This window comes from Nipponia nippon, unplaced genomic scaffold, assembly GCF_047370975.1.
Source record: "Nipponia nippon isolate SJK-2023a ecotype South Korea unplaced genomic scaffold, ASM4737097v1 scaffold_1, whole genome shotgun sequence".
Taxonomy (NCBI): domain Eukaryota; kingdom Metazoa; phylum Chordata; class Aves; order Pelecaniformes; family Threskiornithidae; genus Nipponia; species Nipponia nippon.
The window spans coordinates 163,870,519-163,891,041 of record NW_028262290.1 but is presented as its reverse complement, the minus strand read 5'-3'; the positions used below and the strand labels follow the sequence as shown (position 1 = coordinate 163,891,041).

At 43.0% G+C, this 20,523-nt stretch overlaps 1 protein-coding gene across 1 annotated transcript in view; it reads right to left on the bottom strand.

Annotated features, from left to right (window-relative positions):
- The window catches only part of LOC104021742 (vasoactive intestinal polypeptide receptor), a 119,262-nt gene that overhangs the window by 78,031 nt on the left and 20,708 nt on the right, over window positions 1-20,523 (bottom strand). Inside the window, exon 2 of the mRNA XM_087731460.1 lies at window positions 2,643-2,739. Within this exon, the coding sequence (XP_087587586.1) occupies window positions 2,643-2,739 (97 nt within the window). The remainder of the gene's footprint in view (window positions 1-2,642; window positions 2,740-20,523) is intronic.

The window sequence follows — 20,523 nt, the reverse complement described above, 5'->3', positions numbered from 1 at the left end:
GGGAATCTCAATTGCATTCCCTCCTCCTTCTCTGGGGGACTGAATCGTATTAAAATTACATTTTTCATGGGATTTTTACTAGGATTTTTTCTTTCCAGCAACACTCAAACTAAACAGTCATCACCTTCACATGATCTCATATCGTCACCTTCATAAGATTTCTCCCCACCAAACTTCCCCCTCACCCCCAACCATCCAAGTTCAAAGTTTTATTTTGCAGCTGTGCTCAGCTACATTTATTGAGTTACGGAGCCCCACTCCAGAAAAATATCTATTTTTACCTACACGTGCTCACATGCTGTGCCTTGAACACTCCAAGGGGGAAACACATGCCACTTAGACACTTTGGAGTCACCTGTCCACACAACTTTCAGAACAGGCTTCTCCATAAGATGATTCACCCATTGTCACCCATTTGAGAGCCAACACTGTAGAGATGATGGTTTCTTTCTGTTGATTGCAAGGGCAGCCGTGAGAGCCTAGCTAAGGGTCAGGTATTGAGCTCTTAAATACCTGCTGATGTGTTGGGGCAAATGGATGTCAACTGCTTTCCACACAGTTTGCACTGTAAAATTTGGTTGGACATATGCTGTGTCCCTACACACACTTGTTCCACACTGATGTCTTCAATGACCATTTCTACCCAGGACATGCAGACATACACAAATGACATCTGACATTAACTCAGGAGTAGCAGGTACTGTCTCCATGGACAAAAAGCATGTTAGAGTGCTCACAACCGCGATTTCTGAATCAGTCCCGTTTAATGACTATGGGTAGTGACTGGTGGGAATGCAGAATTATCCCACTCCAATATTTCAGTATTCCATTATGAAAAACAAATTCCAAAAGATTTTTATATACTCCCTAGTGCGTGCTTGGGCATTAAGGGCTTGCGTGACTGAGCGTGTTTTTACATCAGAATCAGGAAAAATATTTTCAATGGTTTAATTCAGTGGAGAGAAAAAAAAGCTCTTTTGAATTAAACTTTCCTATGAGAAAAATAATTTTGAAAAAGCAGAAAAAAATATTAATACTTGAAGTATTTATTCTTCTATTTTGAATGTACTGTATTTAATTGAATTTCTTTAAATATCCATGAAAATGAAATGAAGCATTTAGCTGGCTTTCAGCTGAATGTTTTTAACTACCCTGACTTTTTCCTTTACTGGATTTTAGGAGAACATTTCTTCAAACGGCTCCATTTAACTGTACAGGGACACTTGAAATAGTTCCCAAATCAAAGAAAACCATATCTTAGTAGATAAAAGCAGGGGCCAAAAGCCATCCTTGCATTCAATAAAGCTCCTCCAGGGATCATCTTGTCCCCAGGATGCTATTCTATTGTTAGTTAGCGTTGTGTAGAACAGTCTTTCAGTCTGTAGTCTAACTGCAAGCAATGCCAAGGGAGAGAGGATGAGAAGACACCCTCTTCCACTTTTTCCTCTTTCAGGAGGTGGGATGCAAATATCAAGCAGGATACACATCTTCCCACCCCTTCCCCCAGCAATGTGATCCCTTGGAGCCTGACAGCCTACCACTGGTCCCTATACCTCCTTTGCTCACAAAATCAGGACCTGTAACTTGAGAGAGACACTTGGAGGGGAAGAGGTCCAACTCGATGCCTCAACCTGGGGCTTTGACAGCACTGCTGTGGGATGGGATGGGACAGCACCAAAACCAAAAGCTTTCTTTCTCTGCCACACTGATCTCTACAATTTAAGACTGAGCATGGGTGGCTGTGTCAAAATTTCCCAAGCTCTCTGTAGGCTGCCCACTAGGGAATTGTGTTAGCTCAGACCCTTTCAACATCACCCACCCGTGTCCCATCTTGCAGGCTGGCCTGCAGCTCCTCTGCTCACAGCAACATCCCGCAGCCTCTCTCCTGCTCTGAAACGCCACGTGCCCAACGCGTGGTATGCCATGCCTGCTCCTCAAGGGAGGCACAGCTCCATGGCTGCTGCCTGAGGCCGGGATGGAGAAACCTTGGGTGGCTGGAGAGCAGATGTGGTGTCATTGGCCTGGCCCTCCTCTCCTGATGACTGAAGCAGGGAGTGGGTTAAGGGCACCGGAGAGCCTTTCAGGAGGACTGCCCAGTGTGGTGTGTGCTCCATGTCATGTGAACAAGGAGAGGATCTCAGCCGCCCAGCCCAACTTCATAGATACCTTGGAGCCTTGGAGCACACCCTTCCTTCCTCCGCTTTGCCAGCAGGATGGGAGCAATTTCGGCATGGGGATGGGAGGGCAGTTCAACAGAAGGAGAAGGTCACCATGACTTCCCTTGAAGCAAACCAAAGCCTATAAGAACTTCAGGCTTTCAGATCCAAGGGAAAAATTGGTTAAGGCACTTTCAGTTCAAAGAGATGGATGATTGACTGTGATTAAGCACAGAGACACCTAAGCTAGCCTTACCCAGCTGGGAGACAGAAAGTGATCCCCAGCGAGCTATTCAAACTCTTGGTTTATTGAATTATACTTTGGAAGTACCTACTTCTCTCCCTCCTAATGTAAGAGCTCAACATTAGCTGGACTGACTGCCCTGCTCCAGCAGCAGGAGGGGTGAGAAATGGCATGGGCAAGGCAGATGTGAGGCTGGGTGATGTTGGCTTGCAGGCCAGGGAGAGAAGAGAGTGTCCCCATACCTGAAGTCTGGTTATCCCCAATAAGCTCTGCCAAGCACTGGCTGCGCTCCTCTTCAATCTCCTGCATGATGCTGCACTCCGGACGCGTGCTGGATGCCTGCAGAAAGGGCAGAGAAGAAGAGAGTGAGCAAAACCCGTCTATCCTCAGAGATGTGTTCTTGGGGATTCATGGCCATCTGAGCTCTCCTGGGCTGCTACACAATGGGGATATACATCCAGCCTTATTTTATGTTTGCTTGAGAGAAGGGAGTGTAACCTACATCCCGCAGAAAAAAAAAAAGCATTTCCCTCCATGCCTTCCTTAAAAAAAACAACCTATTTTTTTCTGATGATCAGGAGCAATTCTGCTTCTTTATGCTCCAGGAACCCTGCCTGACTAACCTAACACCAACAGCTATCTAGGGCAGGAAGATGGCAGTTTTAATATTCATGCCAAGAGCAGTGGGATCTGTGCTTACATGGTTTATTCCCTCCGTTCTCACATGGCCTGCCTCCTGGCTCATGCTAATTCAAAGCAAAACAAAAACCAAATCAAATAAGAACGAAATCTCTGATGCAGATTAGGAGATCAAGGAGCTAAAAAGCAGGAAATTACCAATGACAAGACTTCTTCCCCCAAGTGGTTTCTCCTCAGTCAGACCTAATTATATTGTGTTTGTAATACAACAGTGGCTATAAGGTAATTAATTGTGGACTCCTTACAACATATAATTCATGAACTGCCTCAATCATAAAATGTGCAAATGATGCTTTGCACTCCAAAAAAGGAACCAGGAGCTGGACAACGGGTCACATAACACAATGTCCCCTTGTCACCAACACGCTCTCAACTTGGAGGGAACACCTTGCTTCACTGCTATGGCAATTGTGAGCAGAAATTGAGGTCCCATTACGCACGGCACTGTACAAAACCCCATCTCTTTCAAAGAGATTGGAAATGGCATTCAGCAGAGAGAAATGTGTTCAGAAACTCAGCTGTAAAGAGATGATGTGAGGGGAATGATGTGAAGAGGGCAGAAGTCTCGGCTTGAGTTTACACCGTCACTGTTAAATGCAATGCAGGAAAAACCCTGAGTCGGGTGAGCTTCAAGGACAGATTTTGAGGACAGGGGATGAGCCTTTGCCTGTAAGAAGTCATTGATTCAGTGTTCACTCTTGCTGGATTTTGGAAAAAGCATATATTTTCATCAGAAATAGGCATAGAAAGGAAAAGAAAAAAAGATCTTTTCATGTCTTGTTTCAAAATGTGTGAGCTATTCTCTATCCATGTATTTGCCAGACAAGTTTGTAAGACAGAAGGCCCAGTAATCCTTTGAAGGAACAATTGTTTGATGTAAATTGCCCTTTGGATTAAAATTACAAAATAATTTAGCACATTAAATTTATTCTCACCATTTCTTATTAACCAAATCGGCTCTCTTCCGTGTTTCACCCCATATCTTGTTCAGACTGTAATTTCCTTTAGGTGGGGAATGGGCCTTGATTAGTAGTGTATAAAGAACTAATTATGTGATTTTCTAGTCAAATTAAAAATAAAAAAAAAAAACAAACACGAGAGGGAGAAATTATTTGAAATTGTCTTGGTACTCAAATGTTTCTTTTTCCCAAAGGGAAACAGATCTTAGGAAATTTTATCTTGGCTCATCTAAAATACCATAGATTCATTTTGTTTTGATTTACAGTGCTTCTTGCCTTTTTACTTTAACCTTAAAAAAGCGTGAGGGGAAGCGTGAGAGATTTGCAGAACACTTGATGTAAAAATAAAGACTGAAATGTTTTCAAAACATTCTGACTTTTTCAAAGGAAAGTTTTAACTCTCTGGACTTACTTAAACTATTGCCAAATTCATCTCACATCTATAAATAACTCAAGTTTTCACTTTATAAATTAATTCATACAGCTCTAACTTTGATCAGGGTTGGCAAAGCATTGTGTATTTCTACGACATATTTTAATTTTTTTTTAATGCAGTGACTTTTCTCCCAAGCCCATTAGCAAGTACTTCACTGCTGCATGTTCCCTTCACTAAAAACGCATGCCTACATTGGTCAATTGCATATTTACCTCAACAGCTGATATTTACTTTTGAGTAAACGTTTTATCACCTTTCAAAAAAACCAATGACGCTGATTCATTGTCAGTACTCTGAAAAGTGGGATCATGACAGATTCAGGTGTTTAGCCTGGAGAAGAGGAGGCTGAGGGGAGACCTTATCGCTCTCTACAGCTACCTGAAAGGAGGCTGTAGCAAGGTGGGGGTCGTTCTCTTCTCCCAAGTAACAAGTGATAGAACAAGAGGAAACAGCCTCAAGCTGCGCCAGAGGAGATTTAGATTGGATATTAGGAAAAATTTCTTCACCGAAAAAGTTGTCAAGCATTGGAAGAGGCTGCCCAGGGAAGTGGTTGAGTCTCCATCCCTGGAGAGATTTAAAAGACATGTAGATGTGGTGCTTAGGGACATGGTTTAGCGGTAGACTTGGCAGTGTTAGGTTAATGGTTGGACTCGATGATTTAAAGGTCTTTTCCAACCTCAACGGTTCTATGATTCTATAAACAAACAAACAAACAGTGGGATGTATCTCACCTTCTCTCTCAGAGGGACACATCTTCATTTTAGCTGGGTAAAAGCTACATGTCTAGTCTGAACTGATTTTTACCACTCCTTCTAGTCCACAGAGACCTAGCAAGCATCAGCCCTGAAGGCTTTCATCCCACTTCACTGACTGTAGTTGGACCAGTTCAAACTAAAATACCTACTATTTAGCTGGAGAAGGTCAGTGATGTGTGAATTTAATGTCTAAGACCTTTAATTGAATCATCAAGGTCAAAAAACATACTCACATTGGAGGCCTTCTAGTTTATGGCTCATTTTCCACATTAACTAAACAAGTAAATAAATAACCCAGACAATCACAGCAACCCTCCTTCTCCATGCTGAGTGATAACACTAATAAGCCTCACATATCACAGCCATCATTTCTATAGGCTAACGAAGGCAGCTGGAATTAAAAAAAAAAAAAAAAAATCACAGTTTTGGGCATCATCAGGAAACAGAGAAGTGTGTCTGTATTTGTTGGTAGGTCATCAATTCAGCTGGCCTGATGGTGAGCAGGGCAACAACTTCAGTTGCCTTAATTCACCTCCCAGTTGACAAAATGCTGATGGCTGAAAAGACCCATCAAGAGCTGCGGGTCTTGTCTGCCAAGGAGGATCTTCCCCGGGATGAGAGGCTAAATAACTCTCCTTCCTTGGTGTATTCCTCCTAGAAAAGCTTGAAGTAGACTTTATAGACAGCTTGGTACAAACTCACTTTACTTCTTCCCAACTCTGTGTTTTTGCTGTGTTGTTTTGTTTTGTTTGTTTGTTGCCTGTGGAAAAGGCAGAGATTTTGGGCTTTGCATCTTCCACTGCAGTGGGCAACTGGTCACACAGACATGGGGCTGAGGACTACACTAATTCACATTTCCCATGCAAAAAGTATAGGTAAAGGAAAAGCATGACCAGCTTTGGTTAGCTCACATTAACATCAGCTAGTGAACAGTAATCCAGTTCCCTGGGCATATCCATTGTGGGTGAAGCTGAAACTCAGTAAACCTTCCTTCGCTAAGCCCTCCTGGCATGCCCAAGATACCATGTAAAAATTGTGGTGGGTTTGTCAGAGGTCTTTTTTCCCGCACACACTCTGAAGCCCTGAGCAGAAAGACGAAAGGAATGTTTTTCTGGATGTTATTTCCTGCAGCTCCGAATTCTGCAGCAACTCGCATGTGGAATTATCCCCAAAGTCTTTATTAATGAGAGTTTTCCTTCCCACTGGATCCCAACAATTGTTAGAGGATTACCGCACAGTCTGCTACTGCAAAGAAAGCCATTGTGTACACTCTTTAATTAAATACAATTCAAAGGATTGTCACAGACTGAAGGAGCTGCAGAAACGTTTAGTCTCATCTATGCTGTCTGCCATTAGCAGGGCCAGGCTAACTATGGGCCAACTCCTTTGCTCACATGGCAACTCCTCAAAGGCAGGTGGGATTCACAGCGAAGCCACACATGTGGGTAAGCAGGAATATGGGCCCACAAGAAGTGATGTGAGTATCTCCCCTTCTCCTGGTCCAGAGTGCTCCTGAGCTCACCTGGAACTCACCGTATGGAGACTCCAGCAGAGATGGGGACTAGGGTGACCACAATGATAACAGGATTTGGAGTCAAACAAGGAAGGAGTAGAACTGAAAAGCCTACAGATGATGAAATCACATCCCTCACCCATTCAGCTCCCAGAGCCTACACAATAGTGACCTATTGTGCACACAGGTACACAGGTACACTTCTAGCTATCTAAATGGAAATTTCTTATACCATTACTACCTTCCCATAGCTTCTGTGAAGGTAGTAACAGTATAAGACAAGAGCATTAGTTGCCTTCCTATGGTTTCTATAACATGACTTCAGTCACTGCTCTAGGGGGAGATGGGAGTTTCTCAACCCTTTTTCATGTGGACAGTAAAGGAAATGAAAGATTTTAGCAGGCAGGTCTTATTTCAAGCCTCAGTAGCACAACCTGAAGGAGCTGCTTCTGGCTAGTTGCCAGAAGAGCTCACCATTAATTTCAGTCCAGGGGCTTTCATTTATGCTCATTATTTGTAGGAACACAGGACTGAAGGAACTTCTTATGCAACAATCTTGGCTTTGATTTCTTCAATAACTTCATTCAGCTCTGCCTTAAAACTAGATTTCCAGTTTCTTTTTAGTTTCTTCCTTTTGAATATCCTCAGGAAAATGCAGTTTTATTCCTAAAAACCCTATGAGGGAGCCAAAAAGATACTGTGTACAAGTGCAAGAATGAGCAAAGAGAGTGGACCAAAGGAAGACACCGACACAGGATTTTTATCTATACTGATGGATAACACAATTTCCAACAATAACACTGTCAAACTTAAAAGCTGCAAAAGCTCTAGTGGTCTTGAGGAGAGAAAAAAAAAAAAAAAAAAAAGGCAAGTATGTATGGAGTACTATTTGTTGTTCTAAAGGACCTTTGTCTAAGAATACAAAACCATGTTACAAATATGCCATGACAGCATTGGGAAGTAAATGTTTGATACTGGTAATATAGACATAAACTGAGAGATAAGACCAAGTTCAAAACATACCGAACACCGTGTGTGGCCTTTGTAGGATCAATAAAGAAGGACTTGCAAAACCAATGTTTTTTAAGCAGAGGCAAGCTATATTCCGCTATGACCTCTACTCGTGTTGTAAATACACTACTCTGCAACTAGCCACCAGTAAGGGACTCTCAGAGCACAGGTAGCAGCGTGCATCCCTGGGAGACTTTATCAAATAAAAGAAGTCCAGGCAAATACCCAAGTATCCTGACTCTCTCTTTGCTGTTCAAACCACTTCATTTTATGCTTCTGCCAAATATAATCATGCCAATTGCCAGATCTATCATTTGACAAGGAAAGCAGATGTATTTTTCCAACTCATCTAAGCAAGCCCTGTTAAACAAAGGCAACTTGGCCAAATCAATCCAGCAGCTTGGAGGCACGGAGACTCCATTTATTCTGATTGTCCCCTTTCTGTGTGAGGGGCTGGAAGATCAAGGAAACACGTGCAGAGTGTTTTTGCAAAGAGCTTGGAGAACCAGAAGGAAAGGGAAGCTGAGCAGCTGTGTTGCTTAACTCCTTAGTGACAAGCTTGTATATGCTTGTCTTGGAAAGCAGAGCTGAATTACGGTCTTAAGGAAGAAGTGATGCCCTGACACTGGAGTAATGACACACGGTGATTAAAAGAGTAACTTGAGTAAATTCTCACAACTGAGTAGGATACAGGTCTGATGGCTGGGTAAGCACATTTAGCTCCTTACTTTAAATTATCATCTGGAGTAGGTAAGTATGAATTTCCTTTCCAGGAAGCTCAGACAAAGGTTTTGAATTCAGGCTATTGCAGAAAGAGAGGGACGCTGCAACACTGAGATCAGTGGTGTTTAGATCTACAGTTCAGAGCAAAGAGTAAAGTGTTGTAATATCTCTGTTATGGTTGAGAAAAAATAAGCAAGGAACGATAGTGATTATCGCAAGAGTACACAGGGGCAGCAAAAGAAGGAAAAAAGGGGACTCCACTACCTGACTTCTGTAGAAATTGGAGGGCAGCAAAGTAACTTGTAGTTTTACCTGAACTACTGGTCATTGACTGCTTTTAATTTCCTTTTGCCTTCAGGTCTAAGGAGCAGAGCCTGGTTGAGGAAAATTCTGCTCCCTTTCTTATGGATTGTTCAGAATCTTAACTACTAAACTGATCAAACCTTCTGGAGGAAATTCACCTCCAAAGCTTCTGCTCAGCTAATTACAGGAACAGCAGAAATACAAAGGATATGCAAATCCAGAACTGCTTGACTCCCAGGTCTCAGAAGCATGATTTGGTGATCTATTGGGCCAAAAGTACATGTCTATAACGTATACATCTACATCTGCCTACTGCACATTGATCATCCTTCCTCACCTGAAGAGAAAAGCGGGCACTTTTAGGACATGAATCACTTCAAACTGAAGGAACTGTCTAAAATAGGTTAGAGAAAACTTACCCTGTACTGCTTCAACCAGGGAGCCTTAGGCAACTGGCTGAGGGGTGGAAGTCTACACTGCAAATATCTAAAGTTAAATGAGATAAAACCCACAGACCTGACCTCATCTTTAAACTGAATCATTCCCCTCCAGACAGCCCCATCCTTCCCCAGTGTACTCCAACAGCAAATGTGAGATGGTACCTGGCAGGATCCCTATCGAGAAGTTGACTGAAAGACTAGTAAGTGCTCTAGTATGTTTACAGGTTGTTGTATTCAAGATATATTGACTCTGCAATGCTATTGTTCAAAAAGAGTACTTGGCTTCAGGTAACCTGTTCATCCTGTCCTGAATCGCTGCCCATCCAGCACTGAGTCATCTCCTGAATAGCCATGACTGCTGTGCACAGAAGAAATGGTCCCTAATTCAACTGCAGGCTCAGCAGGGACTAGAAAGCTCTGAGCTGATGTCTCAGAAAAACCCATGAGTTGCTTGTGTTCATTCCTGTCTCCTCTGTCCTGGGCCAGATGCTAACTCCTGACAAAGCCTCCATCCATCCAGCTCTGTTTCTTGCCCTGGGCAACAACAGGGGCACCTGCCCAGTCCTTCCTGCTCCCCACTGCATCTCCTGTTGCTTCAGTTCACTCCAACTATGTCACCAGAGTCTTGTTTTCCTCCCGAATCCAACCTAAATGTTACCACCAAACAAATCCACCTGCCACAACACTGAAGAAGATTTGGACTGAACTCAGATCTGCTCAGATGGCCCCAGAAAGTTGTAGGGCTTTGCATGGGGTGTAGAGCAGAAGGGGCAAATCCAGAGCAATGGAGACTGGCAGTTTGAGCAACACCCTGGGGAATCCACAGGCACGTAAATGGGTAGTTCAGTGTTCCAGGAGGCTGTGACAAAATGAGAGCTTGATCAAAGTCTCAGTGAAGTCCCTGTGGTTTCCTCCCTGCCCTTCACATTCTCAATCATCCCCTAGACCTCTCCCACTGCCTGGGAGCTGTGTACACACACCGTGTACACAAAACCTTTGGCAAACAGGACCCCACCAGCCTCCTGCAAGCCTGGCTATTGGATATTATTTATAACCAGGGAGCTGGACAAAGAAAGCGGGATGTTCCCTAGTTCTCAGAAATACTGCAGTGGTTTGGTTTGAGGAACAACAGTTTTGGTTAGCAACACGGGCAGCTCCTTTTAACTTCTAGGGGAACTGAAAGCTCTGAGAACATCTAGAAATCCAGCGTTAATCCAGCATTACTGCACCATCAGTAAAGCAAGGCCTGGAGTGACTGACACCACTCTTGCCCACCATTCATGCTGCAAACTCTCACAGCTGCAGTAAGAAGCAACTTCACCTGGAGCAACAGGGCTGTCAAGAGGATGTGTTTCCCGTGCCCAGCTTCTCATTGCAAAGTTAGGGTTTGTGTGTTTGTTTTTGTGTTTTGTTTTGTTTTGTTTTGTTTTGTTTTTCAGGAAACGGTGGAACAGCAAACTGGCAATGTTACAGAGCAGTCTAGCAGACAGTGTCCCAGGCACAGCTTCTCCTAGGCAGAGTAGGCACTCTGAAGCTCAGCTAGCAATGTGGACGAAAGAGGATGCTTGGCGTTTATGGGTTTGCTCTCATTGCTTTAGCGTAGCAGCCTTAGCATCTCCAGCCGAGCAGTCAAAACTGGACACATTCAGCATTTGGAGCACTTGGTGCTTGAAACTTTCCTGAGCTCACTGAACAGTAAATGACTTTAGGACATGGATGTCCCAATCTTGTGGCTCAGCAACCACAAGAAAAAGCAAACTGGGTCAGAGCACACGTTTGTCAAGGTCAGTACCACTTCCCCAAGAGCAACCAGGAGGAGATAAAGGCACAAGAAACATGGAAAACATAAGAAAAAAGACATGCATATTATAATCCTTCCTACAGTGTACGTCTTCCAGCAGTCACCACAGCACCTTTCTATAATACAGCTGGTGATAAGGTTTTAACCTTCTTGGCTATCTATACCTTCAACGTCTTTCATTAAACCAAATTAGGACCAGTTCCAGGATGATTTTATTATTCATACCTCACTTCCCATCCTGAAAAAGTGTTTGTGCCACTACTCAAAGCTTTCTATTGAAATCCAGGTACATGCCTAGAACAATCTATAAATGCATCTCATTTCAAAGATTTCACTTCAGAAGACTGATTACCTGCAAGGGAGAGTACAAAAAATACAAAGATGTTGGCAAAAGATGAGTTTAGTTCATTCAGAGATCAGGAAGAAATGAATCTTCCCTCTTTCAAATGAAGCAGAAGTAATTCAGTCAACAAGGTTCTGGGTGAAGATGTTACTTATGGATTTATAAAGCGTTGTTTATAAAGCATCAGAGCTCTCTATAGAAAGATTCTTCACGGACAGTCTGAAGCATCCAGGCATGTCCTCCAGGAAGAAGAGCCTACTGGGACGAGCTCCCTGCCTAGGCTGTGTTTCAGAACAAAGGATCAAGTCATTGCTCTTAATAACGAGGGAGTCAAAAGTACCCCAGTGATTTGGAGCCACTCCAAGCACAAGAGCTGTCATCTTCGACAAAATCAGGACAGGGCCACCCTTCCCTTCTTTGGCTGAGGATGGAAGGAAGCAAAAGGGCAAGTCACTTGCTAAAATGTGTGAGGGAGAGCAAGGTTAGGACAACCACAAGGAGCACTGCTGCAGTGAAGAACAAAGATTCACAAGAATGGGGAAAACCATGCAGAGAGCAACTGAAGAGATCCTTACCTAAGAGAGTGCAGGATGGACACAGGGAGACAGCCTTGATTTAGAAGGACAGAACATGCTGGAGATCACTGGTGGCCCAGAGCTCTCCTAGAGAAGAGCTGCTAATTACATTTATGTTTGTAAGCTTTGGATTCAGCCCTTGTTTTTGATATCCCTCACTGTGCCCAATGGCTAGTCTATATTGAGAACATAATACATCTGAGCAATGATAAAGAGGAACATGTTCTCATCAGGACTTAATGAACAGACTAAAGATGGAGATTTTAGGAGGGACTTACATTCCTGGAGGAGACAGTAAATGAGAGCTGAAACTATCAGCATTCACCCTGCACAATTTTGAGTGGTCTGTGTGAAAGGTCAGTATGAAAACATGGGAATAATTCAAAATGTGGTTCCACTCTTCCTGGCTGAAAAGAAGGACTTAAAGCTACAGGTTAAACAGGTTGTAACATGAGCCTAAGAGCCTTAGACACACACAAAAATTTAACAAATACGACACGACACACACACACGCGCTGTCTAAACCAGGCATGCATGCAACACTTCCACCTGAAGAGAGCATTGATGTCTTCCCAGGAGCCTGAGGGCCACACTTAGTATCTCTGACAGCCCCAACTACCTTCCTCTTAATAACACTCCGAAAAGACTCAAGATCCCAGAATGCAAGGATGCTGTGACAGGGCTGCATCTCAACTATTGTCACTTCTGCTGAGTACACGGCTGAGTGTCAAGTGAAACAGATGATCAAAGTGAAGTGTCAGATGCCAGAAATATCTGCATTACAAATCAAAGCAGCCCACTGGCAATTTCCACGGTTTGACCATGAGGAGGCTTGGCCAGGAAAGAGTTTACCAATGGCTTTAAGGAAGCAAGGATCTCACCCTCGCTTCCTGCATGGCCTCACTGTCCCAGCTTGGCTGTTACCTACAGCTTTGCTTCCCATTGGTCCCTGAAGCAAAATCAACTTGCAGCTGCTTTCCACTGTGCAACTAGATTGTGATGAACCGGCTACTCAGGCAGATAATTAATTCTACTTTATTGTGCTGGGCATTTTTTTTGTTATTCCTTACCTGCTAACAACACGGACGGGGGAAAAAACTCAGAGGGAAGACGTTTCTGTGTTGTCTATTTAAAAGGGAAAATATACAAGGGCACAAATGACACAGAAAATGAATGCCTAGATGGCAAAAATAAATCTTAGAGGTACAGTATCACCAGACCTCTCTCAGGTGATGGCACTGACTGTAGATCTCAAAATGTTTTACAACATCTCTAGCTTGTTTTGACAGATGGAGAAACCAAGGCAGAAAGCCCAAGATCATCCAGCAAGTTAGTAGCTAAGAAAGAAAACAAAACAAAACAAAACAAACCAGCCCCCAAAACCCAACCTACAAAAAAAAACCACAACAAAAATGCCAGGTTGGTCTGGCTGCCTCCCAAAACTCCTTCCTTATACAAAAGATATACAAAAGCAGTCACAAAAACCCCCTAAATACTTAACACTCTGTGTTACCGGCATTTGCATGTCTCGAAAAGACCTTTCCATATGCCAGTGTATGCTGATGTCCACCTCTGTCAGAGACATCCTGCTTTCTATGAAATATTTAAATGTTCTCCTCAAAATACCCTGGCCAGCCAGCAAAGAGCCAACAGAGAAAAAGAGAATTTGGATGGAAAAAAGAGTGGGAAAGGAGTCGGCCCTCGTTCCATGCTAGAAGTCTAGTCTTTGCTGTCAAGACCAACTCAGCTAAGCAGAAAATGTCTTTCAGTGATATAAATAAAAAGAGAACAACAACAGGGAAAAAAAGTGAGATTGCTATGTGAAGTGCTAAAATTCAAGACAAAACTAAACATAGCCCCCAAAAAAGAGAAGTCACATGCAGCCCCACCCCCCACTTCTGTTCACTGGCTTCTCCAACGATTCAGAGGTAAAAATATAATTTTACTAATACAAAGTGGAATAGTTACACATGGTGAAAATGACTTAGCTTGAATAACTGAGAACGACAACAGGGCTGGCTGTGAAGGCAAACAAGGGTACGGAAACTGTTGTATATGAGGTGAAAGCCACTTAAAAGAGAACAACATGCTCACATTGGATGGTGGGAGTGGTACCATCTGGCTGAAAGTCAACAAATGTAATGCTTTTTTATATGTAGGAAGGAGGAGAAAAAAAAAGATCCAGATAGCTATCAGCAAGTTAATTTGAGCACAAAAGTACACAAGACTTTTGAAAACCACTTGAAGGAAAAGATAATTGAAAGCATGGCAGCAAACGGAGATGTGGATATAATACAAAATGTGGTTTATCAGAAGTAAATTGTGGTGAGGTAACTGATAGCTTTTTTTGATAAGGTTCCTAGGTTTTTTTTGGAGAGAGGAAAATCAGTGGATCTAATGTATCCTAACTTCAGCAATAGTCTGATGGCATGCCAAAAGGAATGACTGCCTTAATGATAGATACGGGGATTAATACAACAACTGGAAGGAAACCAAGGAAGTGGCTAAGCGTGAAGACAGCAGGTTGTATTGAAAGCAGAAATACAGAGCCACAGGGAGGTCTGCAGTGGTATTATTTAAGGATCCATTTGCTTTAACAAGAACAGAATGAAATGCAGTGATAAAAAGAGAAGACGAAAAAGGGAGCAACCAACAAAAAGCTCCATGAGAATCTGAAACCTCAGGTGGAAATGACAGAGCAGAAGGACCTGTTAGCTGATTGAACTCGAGGGATGCTGGACCACATACAAGAAAGCTGACCAACTGAAATATTACAGGCAACATACTCTTCTCCACATGGTCTCTGTCTCCAGCAAACACTTCTTGGGGCATTTTCTGAACATCCTCATAGAGGGTAATGCTCCTTGGTGGCCTCAGGGTGGTGCAGAATCTGTCACACCTGCATACATGCCTGCAAATGGCCGATGCAGATCTGCCCACAACAGAGGGGGCAAGGACCCTTAAAAAGGGACAGAGAGGGATAATTTAAAGGATGATGGTGGTGCCTCTGGATTAATCAGCATTAATCAGCCCTTCACAGCCACCTCCTCATGCCTTAGCAGCACCTACCTGCCCTGCAAATTCTCATCCAGATTCTGATCTTGGCTCCTCTCCAGCATCCCTTGATGCTGTATACTTGGTCACATCAAATCAAAAGGCAGCAATAATACCAGACAGTTGCCCCAGAAACTGAAGGCCTGCAGGTTAGCTACAATAATGCTGGAAAGCCAGGAGAAGGAGAAAACAAAGAAAAAAGAAAAAAATCAAAAGAGAGCGAGAAAAAAAACCATAGCAACTAAACTCAACTTTGGTTCTGGGGAAGAAAGTATGAAACCAAGGCAAAAACCATTTTGCTGACTCTTCATCTCCTTCAAGTATGTAGACTGAATTAGCTGAGAGACAAGCAGTAGCATGGTGAGCAGCAGAAGTATCAGTGAAGAGCACAGGGAACATCTATTTCCCCAGCATTCACCTCCAGAAGGGCGAAAGAGGGGAGAAAAGGAAAGCTGCTGTTAAGAAATCAGCCCTACCTGTTGCTTATTTCTCCTTTGTTGTGTGCCTTTCAAACATTGGGTATAATATAGGATAACAGTAGAGGAGGTTTTCATGCGTCCCTTTGATTTCACTGGGATTTCAGTTCTCAAATGACCTTATGAAGTGGGGTGACTTCAGACTGACACTCAGCTCTTCTGTGCATGCATAAAGAAACACGACAAAACCAATAGCAAGAGTGGTCATTTTTACTAATATAGCCTAGGAATCTACTGATACTCTCTCAGTGGTACTCAGCAACGATTTCTGGTTTTGACAGAACAAATCTGAGACAGTCAGATGCTCTGGCAAACTGAATGCAAGAGCCTGAGCCCCAGAAAAAGCTCGATCCTGTATTAGTGACGCTGGTATTATGCCTCCAGCTAATAACATAATCATGGCCTGATTAACTAATTCTCTCCACTTGTGAGCTGGTGGAAGTTCATCCAACATAATATCAGAGTAACATAGGTGTGAGTTATCCCATATAATTATTGTTTTAACAACCTGTTCAGTAGTAAATTTGGCCAAAGGAATATCCCAATATTGGTCAATGCAAGGATTTAGCAGAGGCATCCTGGTGACTCCAGGAGATCAGGTAGAGCCTAGTGTTACCTAATCATCGAATTAGAGAAATGCTGGCTGGAAGAGACCTCTGGAGCATGCTGGTCCAGCCTTCAGCTTGAAGACAGACTAGCACCAACACTACTCTTACTCAGCCACAAATTTCTCTAACCAAGTTTTAAAAACCTCCAAGCATGGAGACCGCACAATCTTTCTAGGTGACTGTTTCATTGCTGGACAACTCTTCTAGTGTAGAAATCTCCATCGTATTTGTAAGTGCTCTTCAAGTACCTTTTGAATACAACCTTGCAGACAACATAATTTGAGCTCAAAGAAGAGCCATACCACCACCTCTTATACTGCAAAAGGTCATCTACATAGTTAGGTGTCCACCTTTTCACCTTTAAAAATAATAACCAATAAATTTGTATTGGGAGGTGGTAGTCTTTTTGCAGGGTAAATTGTAAGACACAAACTTCAGTCAAAGAGATTTCTATTGACTTGGAAAGAGCCAGGATTTCACCTAGTTTCCAGGTAGCTGGCACAATATACACCCTGGCTAACCGACTCGGCAAACATTGAGAATGGCATTATAAGAATGATTAAAGGTCCGGAAAACCTTCTATTGCCAAAACAAAACATCCCAGCTAAACTTATAGAGAGAAAGAAAAAAAAAAATCGAACCAATCACAACCAGCAAGTGCCTAAACCATAAGAAGATTTCCTATCAAGGATAACTAATGTGAAAAAAGAAGGCTTAACAAATTCCTGTGACTGAATTCTCTAATAAGACAAATGTGGATTAGAAATAAAGCACTGCTTGGGACTGGTTTAATACTGACCGGCATGACTTACGAGAAGAGTCTCTTCAAATCATTCAGGTCTGTTTGTACTCCAGGTCGAAAGCAGAAACTAATGGTTGGGGCTATGCAGATGGTCAGACTAAATTTCCTACAGTCAAACAGATGACCTCCAGAGGTCCTTTCCAACCTCAACCAGCCTGTGATCCTGTGTGAAAATGATTTCAAGTTGGCCAAGAGAAAAGGGAGCAGGTGCAATTCTTGGGATTCTTCTTTTAACAATCTAGCTGTCATGTTCACAGATTAAGGGTAAAGAAAAACCGACAAAGATTAGGAGGGTCCATAAGTGACCCTCTATTTTATCCCTGCGCGATCTCTAAGAAGTCCCAGTAATGGTTTCTGACAAGCTTTAGTCCCATCCTTTGTCAAGCGTCCCCAGTGACAGAGACTCCACAGTGTCCTTATAGACCCTAATCAATTCCTAGGCTTCTCTGTGCTGACAATCAGAAAGATTTTGTCTATTTTGTGAAACACTAAATTTCTGTGGCTGCAATTTGAGGCCCAGATTTCTAGTTCTACCCAGACTGGCTATGGAGAACAGATTTTTTTCCCCCTGCTTCTTATTTGCAGTAGTGTTTTCGTATACTTAAAGACAAGTTGTGATTTCTCCCTTCACTGTTTTGTTTTTTCACAATACATATCCCCAGTTCTTTCACTTTTTCCCCCCACAGCGTTTTTCAGACCTTTGATCATTCTTCTGGCCCTGCCTGTACTCTCTCCAGCTTCTTCAAGGGCTTTTACCCCCAAATGGACACATCTGCACCAGTTAAAAGTCCATCAGGGATCACTTGCCTCTTTTCCTTTAACCAAAACAAAAGTTTGGTTCCGGTTTATTGTTTATGTTACTTGCAGTCTAACATAATCAGTAGGAAAATGTAAGAGGAGTTGCCTATGTGTTCAGCCCCCGCTCTGAACCCTTGACATGGAAAATAGACTAAAACAGGCAAAAAGACTGAGAAATTCTGATTTTGCAGGCGGAGAAGAGAAGCTTACAAAGTTGAGGAGGACAAGACGTTTCATCAGGAGCAGGAACCAAGTGTAACTCTTCCAGATCCCTTAACTAAGTCTTAAGAACAAAATCACCTTTCAGCAAATTCCGGTAATATCAGTGTGGCAGGTGAATGCCACACTCCAATGAACTTTGTGTTGCAGAGTCACAGCTGAATAGGAAAAATAAACTGTAAGCAATAACATTGTCCCGGAGGAGAAGCAGAAAAGCTATCTGAAAAGGGTGTCCCCCTTCATACCCTCCAGCTCCCTAAATGCCACATCAGGTTCCAATATCTCCTGGATATATACGTTCGTATTGAAATAGAAGGGTAAAAATACAGCTTTGCCCTGCAAAAATCAATGGCGACTGATCAAAAAAGGCTTCTTAAGAAAAACAGCATTTCCTCATTTTAGTTCCTCTGCATTTATAAAGGCCAGCAGCTCACATGCACACACATGAACCTCACTGAGAGCTCCCCAGACAGGTGGGCTTCACAGCATACCTGGGACTTTCCTTATTATAAATAAGGATGGAATTGCCTTCAAACATCAGGAAGCCTAAAGTAACATTGAAGGAATGGAGGTAACCAGGGAAATTATTCTGCAGAGGAGGCATCTCCACCTGCTGTGGTTTTACTTTTTCCCTAGGGTTTGTACAGCTGACCAGGAACAGTCAGCCACCAGACCTTGACATCATCCCCTAAACTCAGTCACCCTCAACATCTGAACCTCTCTGTCCTGTGGGGTGAGCAGACCTGAACACAGCATCTGCCTGAGGGGGACACTGTTAACACAACATATTAATGCTCTTGAAAATGCTGTTTTCCATCCTGACCTGTCTCTGACATGTCAACATCACTAAGCATCCATGTGAGCAGTGCAGAACTCCAGGGAGCTGTGGGCAAAGCTGTGCAAGATCTCCCTGGAGCGGCCGTGGTGCACCTACAGCCCCAAGACACTGCACTGCTTGTTCGAACACACGCGCTCGCTGGGTTGGTGTTAGCTCTGGCCAACACTCACAGCTGCAATGCTTGCTCTTCTTCCCAGATTGCTGATAGCTTCTCCAAGCATCTGACTCCATCTGAGATGGCTGGAACTCCTCACGCTGTGTCCCTCCTGCCCAGCTGCCTGGGCCCTTTTAGTTAATTTGTGACCCATGATATTCCTTCACCTTTCTGCCTGCGACAGCTTCACATGTTAGCAATGTCTTGCCTGGTACTTTAACAGCAACCAGTGTAAGACCTTCGCCTGCAATCCTCAGCCGACACCACTGTCTTGTTAGAGTATTAATTCAGGATGCAACTGGAAATAAGATGTCACCTGCTAAGCCATCCATATGCACTGTCTGTTTCTCTAACAACAAGTCCAGCCAAGTGTATCCATCCAACGAGGATAAATCTCATGGCTTCAAGAAACTCTGGATGTACGTAGAGATGAAACTGTAGAAGCAGATTTAAAACCCCCTTAAAAATCCCTCTGCAATAGCTCAAGCTGCCATCAAAGTTTCTAGACACAAAATGCCTTAGGGGAAATAACCACAAAATCCAAGGCATCTTAAAGCATTATGGAACATCATTAAAAAATAAAAATAATAATTAAAAAAATCCAGTGCCTCTTCCCTCCAAAATTTTATCTTGAGCAGAGGTTTCTCGGCCACATTACAAACTCCTGGAAGTCATAGGTTTCCCACAGAAGGCATTCACTACAGTAACAATTCAAGCATGAACACACAAGAAATGTGTTCCAAAAATTTTCTCAAAATATTAACTGACAAAACCCCGTGTTCTGGTTTTGGCTGGGATAGAATTAATTTTCTTCATAGTAGCTAGTATGGGGCTATGTTTCGGATTTGTGCTGAAAACAGCATTGATAACACAAGGATGTTTTCCTTATTGCTGAGCAGTGCTCACACAGAGTCAAGGACTTTTCTGCCTCTCACCCCACCCCACGAGTGAGGAGGCTGGCGGTGGACAAGGAGTTGGGAAGGGACACAGCCAGGACAGCTGACCCCAACTGACCAAAGGGATATCCCACACCATATGACATCATGCTCAGCACATAAAGCTGGGGGAAGAAGAAGGAAGGGGGGGACATTCGGCGTGATGGCATTTGTCTTCCCAAGTAACCATTAGGCATGATGGAGCCCTGCTTTCCTGGAGCTGGCTGAACACCTGCCTGCCGATGGGAAGGAGTAAATGAATTCCTTAGTTTGCTTTGCTTGCGTGCACGGCTTTTGCTTTACTTATTAAACTGTCTTCATCTCAACCCACAAATTTTCTCACTTTTACTCTTTCGATTCTCTCCCCCATCCCCAGGGGGAAGTGAGCAAGCAGCTGTGTGGGGCTTAGGTGCTGGCTGGGATTAAACCACGACACCCAGCCAAGTTTTTAAGCTTGCCATCCAAGTCACATGAATAGGAATATATTCTATAAACACAGACATATCTCTAGAAACAATGATACCAAACAGGAGATCTCCATTTGCATGTATTCCACTTACTGACAGCTGAGTTTAATACAAGGCTCATTTCTTTTTCTTCTCTGGTATTATTAATTGTACTAACCATAAAATTGTTAATGAAGCAGCACTTAAATTTTTCATAACAATGTTAAAACTATTT